Source organism: Sinocyclocheilus anshuiensis, unplaced genomic scaffold (assembly GCF_001515605.1).
Source record: "Sinocyclocheilus anshuiensis isolate Anshui unplaced genomic scaffold, SAMN03320099.WGS_v1.1 scaffold1635, whole genome shotgun sequence".
Classification (NCBI taxonomy): Eukaryota; Metazoa; Chordata; class Actinopteri; order Cypriniformes; family Cyprinidae; genus Sinocyclocheilus; species Sinocyclocheilus anshuiensis.
Window position 1 is genome coordinate 566,463 of NW_015549682.1, and position 12,031 is coordinate 578,493.

Here is a 12,031-nt window from a genome sequence, read left to right on the forward strand (position 1 = left end):
TGTGCTCTCTCTGAAGTGCTCTTAAGGCATGCAGCTGTGCATGACGTGCGAGCAGTGAAATGCTCATGGATATCAGAATGCTTGTATTCTGCAAAATTGATGTAAACACTGTAATCTTACAACAGAGGGGACAAAACATCTGGTAGACAGTCTATTAGACCCGCTGTAATCAAACAGCAATAATTCAGAGGAAAAGAAAAATCACTCACTGCTCTTTTCTGGAAAGCTTTTAGATACCTAAAGCACTCTTTGTTTATTGCTTGTGTTTCTTTGTTGATCTCTAATACATTTACTTGCATGTTTTTAAACTATAGTTAAATGAAAATCAGTTTTTTTTTTTTTTTTTCAAAACTACATTCTATTTTTACTATTCTGATTATGTAAGTGCATAAATAGATAAAAAAAAATTAAAGTAGCTCGACAGTTAAAAAGCAGTGTTCATGTTTTTCATTTTTTATATTAAACTTGATATCAAGAATTATTGAATTTCACTTCATGTGATGCATCAAAAACATTTTATGTTTTTATTTTTTTTATTAAACCTTTGAATCATAGTCAAATCAAATCTTGGTAGTCATGAAAATGCAAACTTTTCCGATTAACTAATTATTATTTTATGATTAATTGCTTTGCATGCCAATTTTTTTGCATTCAGTTTATAGTTACTTGTTATCACAGTCTTGCTGCAGGACACAATGTAGTGCAGTTCAGAATATGGATGGATCAGTGGCTCTGAACCGTTCCCAAAAACGGGTAAAACAGGTCTTTCTTATCTGTCCTGGGTCTTGCAGCAGGGGGAAAAAACATATGATACCAAAAACATGGTATTATATATACCAAATGTCCAAAATATGTACAGTAGTGAATGAAATATTAATAAACACAAGATAATTAAGGAATAAATATATAAATATGAGAACAGTGTGTTGCACAGCTACAGCAGTAGCTGTATGAAGTGTATAGTCCTTAGTATACCACACCCTTTGAAGCTTGTGATTGAGTGATATGTCTTTTATTAATTGGAGTTCAGTTCTAAGATGGCACGTGGATAAAAACTGTTCCGGAGTCTGGAGGGATCTGTAGCATCTTCCAGAGGGCTGCAGAGTGAAGAGGTGGTTGCCGGGGTGGGAAGAGTCCTTTATTATACTTCTGGCCCGTTGTATGCATCTGGTGCTGTAGATGTCAGCAAGTGAAGGCAGCTGTGCACCAGTGATTTTCTGTGCAGAGTTGATGACTCTCTGCAAAGCTTTTTTCTCAGCCATAGTGCAACCAGCATACCACACCAGAATGCAATGGGAAAGTATGCTTCCTACTGAACAGTGGTAAAAGGACACAAGCAGCTGCTGAGACAGGTTAGTTTTCCTCAGCGAGTTGATGACTCTCTGTTTTCTCAGCCATAGTGCAGCCAGCATACCACAGAATAAGAAGAAAATGCTCCATATGTTGACTTTGTTGAATCAAATTCATCTGTTCATTGGTAAAAGCTAGCCAAGTGCCAACAATCTGGCCAGATGCCGACGTCCCTGAATAAAACTACAAGGTAAAAGAAAAATATGACCAGACTACGTGACATAAGGGTTCACATTCGGTATGGACACGCATTGGTATCATTCACTGAGCATGCATACACACGAATCTGTGTGTGAAATCTGTGCACAAACATTCTCATATAGATGAAGACTTCAGATGCAAAAAAGTGAATAGGGAAAGAAAATATATTTCAATATTCCTATGAAATAGTATATATTATTATGAAAATCTTGTCAATTATTACTCCCATTATTACACTTCTTTTTTCATTACATGTTGCCCCAAAAACACATTAATATGCAAATTAGATTTAGTTTATAGATACATTTATATATAATGAGAAAACCTGTTTATGGCCATTTTACACACATTTTGCATGAAGAAAAATGGTATATCAAATCATTCTGTTGTAACATAAAAAAAACTAAAAATGTATTGGTGATTTAAAAAAAAATCTATTGTTTTTGCCTATGCATGTTCATTCATGTCTTTTTATTTTATTAAAGAAATTGAGTCCCGATGTCCTCTACCAAAAAATGGTTTTTAATGCTCTAAACAATGTAATGACATCCTAAAACATTTTGCTGAGTCTTAAGAGGTTAAATGAGCATTTTATCAGGCTCCTATGTTAAGGTTGAGCAATTTCACTTTAATGGCAAAGAAAAGGATATTAGGCAGTTACTGAATGCCTAATTTTCAAAAATTTCCAATGATATTTTCATCAGGAGCCTGATTAAAAAAAGCTAATTTGAAAGAAAATTCAGAGGTTTTTGCATCTGAAATCTTCATATATAAATCGAGAGATAGAGCTCGAAAGGGAGAGGAACATATATGCATATATACCTTTTACACAGAACTAGAATATAAATACATAGCATAATTTGTCCAGAATGATGCATGGCTGTAAAGGAAAGGTTGTGCAGAAAGCCCTTATATGGGAATGTTTTGGGTGTGTTTTCTGCAAATTACTAACCTCTGTCACACTATTTTTTTGTGAGAAGTTCTCTTATGCGTATGAATACAAAAAATCCACTCATTTATTACTGAACGAGTCCTATTGTTTGTGCCGAGCACAATGTGTTTTGTGTGGTGAGGATAGTGGCTGCCGAGAGCATGACATCATTTTATTGGTCAAAAAGTGAGATTTAGTAATAAGTAGCTAAACATTTGTGACCCTGCAGCACAAAAGCAGTCTTAAGTCGCTGGGGTATATTTGTAGCAATAGCCAACAATACATTGTATGAGTCAAAATTATAGATGTTTCTTTTATGCCAAAAATCATTAGGACATTAAGTAAAGATCATGTTCCATAAAGATATTTTGTAAATTTCCTACCGTAGATATATCAAAACTTAATTTTGAATTAGTAATATGCATTGCTAAGAACTTCATTTGGACAACTTTAAAGATGATTTTCTCAATATTTAAATTTTTTTGCACCCTCAAATAGTTGTATCTCAGCCAAATATTGTCCTATCCTAACAAACCATACATCAATGGAAAGCTTATTTATTCAGCGTTCAGATGATGTATAAATCTCAATTTCGAAAAATTGACCCTTATGACTGGTTTTGTGCTCCAAGGTCACATATTACTGGGCACTATGCAGTTCATGATAATGTTAATGCATTTCAGTTGTAGCTTTTTTTTTCAAGGAATCATTCAGGACTTGTTTTTAAATTTCTCCTTTAGTGATCTGAAAAAGAAAAAAGGTCACAGCTTTAGAAAAACAAATCATTTTTAAGTGACCTATCACTTCAGGGACTTGTTGGATTGCTTTTGTACTATGAACAATGCTACTGTGTTGACTCACTTGATGCCACGTTATAATATAATTAAAAACCAGTTGAGAATCACTGGTATAGAGCATTTAGTAAATTGGCCTTGTTTTGTGTTTTCTATCATTCAGGTGTGGACGACACCCGGTCCTGATCCTGTCCGTCATCTTCATGTTCATTTTCGGCATGACGGTGGCCTTCTCCGTCAACGTCCCGATGTTCAGCACCCTGCGCTTCTTTGAGGGCTTTTGCTTAGCAGGAATCACGCTCTCGCTCTATGCTCTGAGTAAGTATAACGTCTGAGATGAACCAGCTTTATTAAGAGCTCTGGTCCAGAAGACATTTACATTTACTGAGGCATTATCCGTCATTCTTTGTGCAACAAGCTTGTATAGTTTGTTTCAAGGGAATACATTTACTTACAATTGCAATACGAATAAAAAAATATATGCACGTCAACATTAAATATACAGAATGATGCACATATTATGTACAAGTACATTAACAGACCGAATGCTGTAAGATAGAGATGCAGTTTGAATGAGCTGTCTTTGCATATCGGCATTGCAGTTCAATGCTTGATGCAATTAGCTTGTAACAATTTAGCTAGTTGTTGATTGTATCTATGGAAATAATATATTTTAAGTTTATTGCAAAATATGCATATTTATACAAATATATAATTTCGATGCATAGGGAGGCTGTGTCAGTTACTTCATTTGCATAGTGGGCGGAGCTAAAAAGCTGTTGGCTGTAATTGGTGGAATTGTCTGAACAGCATTATGGGTAATGTAGTTATTCTACTAATTCCACTATTAAACATGATTATTTTAAAAATAAGTTGAATCAATGCACATAGATCACATACACCATTACTTAACAACCTCAGAGCTCACAACAGGTCTGCCTTTTGTCAGTTATTGTTAAAAATCCATTTCCCTGTGGAGAAAATGAATGATTTTACTTCCAGAACCCGACTTTGAATAATAGTAGAATATAATGCAGTCAGTTTCTCTCTCCTTTCCGCTTTGATTCGCTTTCATTTATTCATTCCACACACATTCCTGTCATGAGTGGATGGCAAAGTGGAGGCGCAGATACTTTGTTCATGCTCTCTTTCCACGACTGCATTCCCAACCCAGCACTGTTGGAAAACTGATTATGAATGATTATCAACCCAGTTTCTTCACCCAAAAGCCTCAACCCAGGGGTCGGTTTGAAAAAATCATCCAGCCTTATAAGCAGCATCTAAATGAATGTGTATGATTTGTGTCTCTCACATGAAGGTCTTACCCTTAGAATGTCACAGAGGTTAATTGTGGTCTCTCAACTCTATCGTACTGTCTTCTCAGTTTGTTAGAGTCATTCAGATGGATTACCCACAGACTAGCAGTGACCTTCTACATGCTTAACAGTGAAGACATTTTCTGATGAGTGATAATCCTCTTTAGATGATGGCCCTTCCAGTAATAGGGTTTGCCAGCAATGCCTCACCTGACTGTCTGATGGCCTCGAAAAGCTTTAACTCCATGCTGTAATTGCCTTACAGTGAGTACGGTGGGCCTTCATTTCCTTGTCATAGTCATTTTCTTGACCCCCATCTACCTTGAAAAGGCACTCCCAAAAATAGACCCGGCCTGGACTATTGGTGTGCATTAAATAACTATTGTTGTTTTGATATACTGTGCATTGATTATTGTTTTATTTTCTTTCCACTAATCAAACTTTTAAAGGGATGGTTCACCCAAAAATGAAAATGGTCTTCATTTACTCACCCTCATTTCGTTCCAAACCTGTATGAGTTTCTTTCTTCTGTTGAACACAAAAGAAGATATTTTGAAGAATGTTGGTAACCAAAGAGTTGACGGTAGCCATTGACTTCCATAGTATGGGAAAAAATGAATAAGAACAATGGCTACCGCCAACTCTTTGGTTACCAACATTCTTCAAAATATCTTCTTTTAGTATAGTAAAATACCTTGGATGAGTAAAAGATGACAGCATTTTAATTTTTTTTTAATTCGTATTTTGTCATCTCCTAGTCAACTTGAAATATGAAGATGTATTAAATGGCATACATCTGCTGTTATATAATATATTTGATTTAATGCAGTGCAATGACTGTTTGCATGTATTCCCTATTTTCCATGCTAGTTTTATATATCTTTTTAAATAATTTTTTTAATATCCTATAAAGTTTTAGTCATTATTTATAATTTTCTGTGGAAAAATTATGCATACAAAAAATAAATAAATCAAGGCTACCCTTTTCGTACAACAAATAGGACAGGGTGCCAAAACTCCAAAAAGCACTATAAAGTATCATAGCAGTAGTCCATATGCCTTAAATTTGAAGTCTCTTGCAGTCATATATGATAACTTGGTGATGAGCAGACCATAATTAGTTATTCACTGATAATCACCTTCCTCCAGTGCTCGTAGATTGTTATTCAAACTTGGTGGGTGAAGAGAAGCCTCACCATTGGTTCTTATACTGGGGGCTGTTGCTATGCAAATTTCTTACTTTTCTAAAGCTTTGACAACCCGAACCTGGACGAGACTAAAGGACGAGATTAAATACTGGAGATACAGATGGAAAGCAGCTGTGGAGAGTAGACAAAAAGACAAACCATTTCTCTAAACACTTTTTAAAAATTTTAAAGTGAACTATGTTTCTTGTAGCTTCTCGTGTAAACACTGTTCAGAACCGCTGGAGAAAAATATCCACTATAGCATTCCCATTCATCTCCGTTGTGGCAGTATGTGATGTGCATGCTGCCATATTTGCACATGGTCAATTTTTAAGCCAACAACCTGAGCTGTAAATGCCATGTGACTAATTAAAGCTGCAGGACAATTACATCACGACAACACAAGAATGCACGCTTAACTAGTGACTGTCCTGAGATGTAATGTAAAAATCAGACATCGTAAACGGCATGAATTAATACACCCCCTCTGAACATCAATACATTTTTATTTCTTAATGATAATTATTGGAATTTATGGGAAGCTGAAATGAATGATACAAATTATTCTGCTTAAATTAAGATTGCAAAAATGAGTACAGCTTTGATCAAATTCAATTAAATGTGAAATATAGAATGTAATATGTTCTCCATATTTTTAAGTATACTGATCTGATCCTTCTTGGCATTGAGTGTACAAATTCACAGAAAACTGTCACATCTGTCCTGTTTAACTCCTGGAGGACGACCTCCTTAAATGATTTTATAATGTCATTGTCATGTTGAAAAAAAAGCCCAACAATCATTCTGTCTCTCCCAAGTGCTTCCACTGTTCTCAGCACTAAGTTTGAGAATAATTCAGTGGACTATATGACATTTTAATGGTCAAGAAATTACTTCTTTTTAAACGTTTCGGTTCAATATACTCACCTGTGGGTCAAACTTGCTTTTAATTGCACCAGGAAATTTTATTTTCCTAATTAATATTTACGTGCCTCTTTGGCAATTGATCAATAAGACTTGCTGGGATATTATATCTTCAAGAAACCATAATGCATCATCTATGTAAAGGGGAATCGTTACATTTCAGAGGGGGGTGTACGTGTACTTATTTATGCTGTGTGCTGTAATTGTTCTATGTAAATATATTTTACATGAATAGTTTCAGGATTAGTTGAACTGAACAATAAGCTAACATGTTATAATTAGCGTGTGCGTACCCTTAAATCCACGCCAACACTCATATTTATAAAAACTAATGTGGAAAAGTGCTTAGCGTCAGGTCAGGGTCTGAGCAGACGTACACACTTTTTCTTGTTCGAGTACTGCAGGTTTTTGAAAATGTATGTACGTTCATTCTATGAATCATGCGTACGCATATTTGAGAGATGATCGTAAGATCAATTTGGATGGTTTCTGCACAACATTTTAGAAATGAGGCCCCAGATCTGTGGACAGAAATTCAAGCTGAGGATTTTAAATCCTTTATTAGAGAGGATAGGTATAAATATAAAATGTAGTATCTAACAACATTTACTTACTATAGTCAAAGATGACTTCTTGTTTATCACGTCTTTCTTCAGGTAGATTGTGTGTTATCAGCGGCTCAGTGTCTCTCCCATATTGTTGAGCTCATGAATATCAAGTCTGCATTTTCCCAAAGAGATCTCATAAATCAAACATATACGATGAAAGGTGAGCACTAGCCAATGGGATCACTGATTTTCGCATTAGTCCCGCCCACTTCCAAAACAACCTGCTTGCAGATGCTTCACCTTGGCCTTAAACGAATAGTTCACCGAAAAATTAATTTTTTGAAAACAAAAGAAGCTATTGTGATGAATGTTGGTAACCAAACAGTTGATGGTAGCCATTGACTTCCATAGTCTGGGAAAAAAAATAGTATGGAAGTCAATGGATATACCGGAAACTGTTTGGTTTCCAACATTCTTCAAAATATATTCTTTTGTGTTCAACAGAAAAAAGAACTCGGAGAGGTTTGGACCAACTTGAGGGTTAATAAATGATGACAGAATTTAGATTTTTGGGTGAACTATCCCTTTAAAGCCTTTGTTTGTTTGTTTGTTTTTTGTTTGTTTTGCAAATGGTTTTGTTCACATATCAAACATTGATTCACATTGAATAGCTCACAACATAGGCAGCTGAGAAATCTGGAGGCTAAGAGCAAATCAAAACAGAAACACTCAAGAGTAACTAGGCAAGGACTAGACTAGACAGTTAATCTACAGCCAGAGAGAGAATCCAACGGGAACAATACAAGACTGACTAGGCAAGAGAAGTGCTCTAACTGTTCAACTACACCCACAGAATAAACAGACTAGAGAAACAAGACTAGGCTAGATCAACAGGCTGGAGCCGGACCAGCTGAGGGAATGATTCACCAAATAACTGAGAACGAGATGAGAATATAAAAGAGAGAAATGATTGCTAGAGAACAAGGACAGGTGGGAATAATTATGGTCAAGGCGGCTGTGAATCAACTCAACACAAGAGAGTGGGGATCATGGCCAGCTCAGAGTAAGAAACAAGACACAGGCAAGAGAGAGAAAAAAATGGATAAAGCACACAGAAAGACACACAGGGGGCCAATCTAGCCTGGACAACAACAACCTAGTTATTAAATAATGCTGCAACACATGAAGATTCAATGAGTCATGAAGACATGGCTTGGTAGCCTTCTCTGCCATCAAGCAGCTCAATTTTCTTTATTAATAACTATGCCTTCATAATAGTAAGGTTTTTATTGCAACCACTGAGTTTAGAGAATTTGAGAATTCATAGAATAGAATTTACAGAATAGAATTCATTCATAGGATTCCAAATTGCCATTAGGCGGTGAAACCAAAGGAAGTGTTTGAGCAGCCATATTGCTATTCCCTACCGACAGACGGCATCATTGACAAAAATCTAAAATCACCCTATTTTTGAAGCACTTAGGATATATGTATTATATAAAGGATATATATATATATATATATATATATATATATATATATGGCCAGGATAAGAGATATATAGAAATTGTTCAGATGGGTGTGTATACTGACGATTTCATATTTGAATGTTCACTACTGATCTGTTAAACTACGTAATTATTGTTGTGGTGTTATGAATGTATTATGATGCATGATATCCCAGGATAACAGAATCAGTCACAAACTTGATTATTTGTGGTGCCTGAGACGATTGCTAGCTGTATTTCTGTCAGGACCACTATCGTCAAAGATGATTGATAATTAGCATACAGTTTGGATTGGCGGTATGGTTCTGTTCTGGGCAAGAACTCCCTGCGCATCCATGCAGCCTACACACCAGTGTTAAATTTCTCTCATCCTTGGAAACGTTAGCTAATGTGTGTACTGATTCAATCATGTGTGCGTGTGCACAGAGCTTTCAATGTACATACAGTGTCCTAATATTCATAATGAGATGCCCTAGATAACAGCTCAATGGCTAGGGTCAGCAACAGTTTGAATAGTTGACGACAGTCTTTATGGGATTAGATTAGCAAAGAGAGATGCTCATGAAATAATCATGTCTGTGCCCATCCAGATTTTTGCAGATTAAATCACAAATCATGATCCAGTGAAAATGCCTTTTAGATACAGACCTACTGTAGATTTTGAGCTTTTCCTAGAAATTACTGGTCTTTATCGGTAATTCAGTTCCTTGCATAACTCATAAATTGGTGTTGTGCATAAGTTATTGTATTTCTACACTGTAAAAAAAAAATTACGGTAAAAAACCGGCAGCTCTGGTTGCCGGAATTTTACCGTAAAAAATACGGTAGCAACATTTTAGGTTTTACTAACCGTACTAATACCGTAATTTCATTAACTGAAATAGACATTAGGTGTAATATACAACCCTAATATACAAAACTGATAAGGAAAAACTAAGAAACAGTTATTTCAACAAAAAAAACATCAAATTTCAAATGTAACGCAAGGAATTCTGGGAATGTCAATTTACGGCTATTCACTGTGAATTATACTGTCTTTTTCACTTCCAAAAATTGTATACTACCGTAAAATTACATGTAATGTCCAACACAGTTTTTCACCGTATATAGTAGGGGAATTTAACGTTAACCATTTAACAGGTTTTTACTGTAGCATTTTTACAGTCTTTTACCGTTAAATTCACGGTCATATTTTACAGTGTAGAGAATACACATCTTTAATTAAAAATAAGTCTAGTATATCGCTTTTAAATGGCATCAGTATTTGTGTGTGATCTGTGAGGAAATAACCGGTATTAGAGCAAATCAGCGGTGTTGTGACAGCAGTGAATACCGGTAAGGGTCTTTGTTATACCAACAACCCAGAATTGCCTCAAAATAAACTCAAAACTTACTTGGCTACCTGCTTAAACCTGCTTTTTGGGTCATTTTTGAAAACAAACATTTCAAATGATGAGAAATGGTGAAATCTAAAAATGAAACATTTTCAATTACAATTCAGTGCAATCATTTATAATTTATAACTGCATTTTGTTTGTTGCTTTTATAATTAAAGGGATAGTTCACCTAAAAATGTTAATTGTTAATTCCTGTTAATTTACTCACCCTCAGGCCCTCCAAAATGTAGGTGATTTTTTTTTCTTCAGTACAGTAAAGAAGTTTTTGGCTGAAACTATGGTCCTCTTTTATTCCATCACTTTGAGAGTCAAAAAAAGCATATCAGGCAACACAACATTTATACCCGTGGTTCCTGACGATTTATTGAGGTTTTATGAAGCGAAATAATCAGTTTGTGCAAGAAACTGATTATTTACAACATTATACCTGTAATCCAGAGCCTCAGGCAAACAGGGAAGTTCTGATTCTTTTCTGCAAACTGGTTCTTTCGGACAGTTCGTTTCAATGAACCGATTCACCAGTTTGTTTACATAATCACACAATGATGTAACGAATACCAATTATATTACTAAAAGCACCCAATAATGACGAGAAACATGGATGTTTTGCATGTCTTATGCATATAAAGTGAATAAATTAGTCTTCATCAGCTAACCTTTTTACATAAACAGTGAGAAACCATAAAATCTTTAATTTCACCCCTTCGTTCAAGTGTTTGGTTCACGCATGCGCATATCAGCGGCTCATCGTTCTTCGGTCCGAGTTGAACGGTTTCATTCTGTTTCATTCATTTGGCTCATTTCGAGTCAAAGTGACTGTCAGGCTGTGAGTTTTGATTGAGTAACTTGTAGATCTGTGCTTCTCAAGCTGCAAACTGATTCAATTAAATGATTCAACTAGTTCACCAGAAAGAACCGGTTCGAAAGAATGATTCATTTGCGAACCAGACCAGAATTTATTTATACTCTCTTTCTTGCTTGCTTCCTTTCTTGTTTGTTCTTTAGCTCTGAAATCTTTAGCTCTTTTGTAATCAGAGAAGTGTTTTGCATGCTGACTGGAGTAAAGTTCAGTGGTTATGCTGAGACTGTGTTCTTCAGAGCTGCATCAACAGCTGTTTATCTGTGACCTTTGACCCCGACCACCACATCTAGCCCTGTGGTTTTTCTATTACTCTCTCCCTTTTCTCTCTTCAGACACAGATGCACTGTTAAAACATTATAAATCTGCTTACAGATGCCAACAGCTTCACTTATCAGTCCATGCATTCCCTGGGAATCAGGCTCGTGGCCACAGCATTACTAGTGCCATTCTCTGCTGTTTGACACTGATGAAAAAAAACAACAATCTGTAACCCTCATGCCATTCCATGACACAGAAAGCCAGTGGTCCTGGCATGGAATGCATTTGAATATGTGGCATACTGGCAGGAAGCCATGAGTGCCTCATGTGACAGGGGAAGGTCATAATGTCAGCCTCAGGCTCAAACAGACAAACAAGCCTGATCCCTCACGGCGCCCTCTGCTGGTCGTCATTAGGATTCTCAGCCACAGACTCCATCAAGTTCAAAAACAGACAACTCTTGATATATCATCATGGTTTGGATTAGGGTTATTTGTAGCCATTAGTTTCATTAAAACAAATGAAATGTATCGTATGTCCTCATTTAGCTAGTTAAGAGTGTGTGTGGAGCTGCTGAGCTGTGGGAACGTGCACGAGGGATCTGGATCAGATGGGTTAAGAAGCTCAAGGTTCTCGCTCTCTCTTTCTCTCTCTCTCTCTCTCGCTCTCTCCCTCTCTCTCTCTCTCTGTCTCTCTCTCTCTCTCTCTCTTTCTCTCTCTCTCTCTCTCTCTCTCTCTCTCTCTCTCTTTCTCTC

At 36.2% G+C, this 12,031-nt stretch overlaps 1 protein-coding gene across 1 annotated transcript in view; it reads left to right on the plus strand.

The window, feature by feature from the left end:
* The window catches only part of LOC107660403 (solute carrier family 22 member 23), a 51,275-nt gene that overhangs the window by 21,692 nt on the left and 17,552 nt on the right, over positions 1-12,031 (plus strand). The window contains exon 3 of the mRNA XM_016449693.1: positions 3,440-3,594. Within this exon, the coding sequence (XP_016305179.1) occupies positions 3,440-3,594 (155 nt within the window). The remainder of the gene's footprint in view (positions 1-3,439; positions 3,595-12,031) is intronic.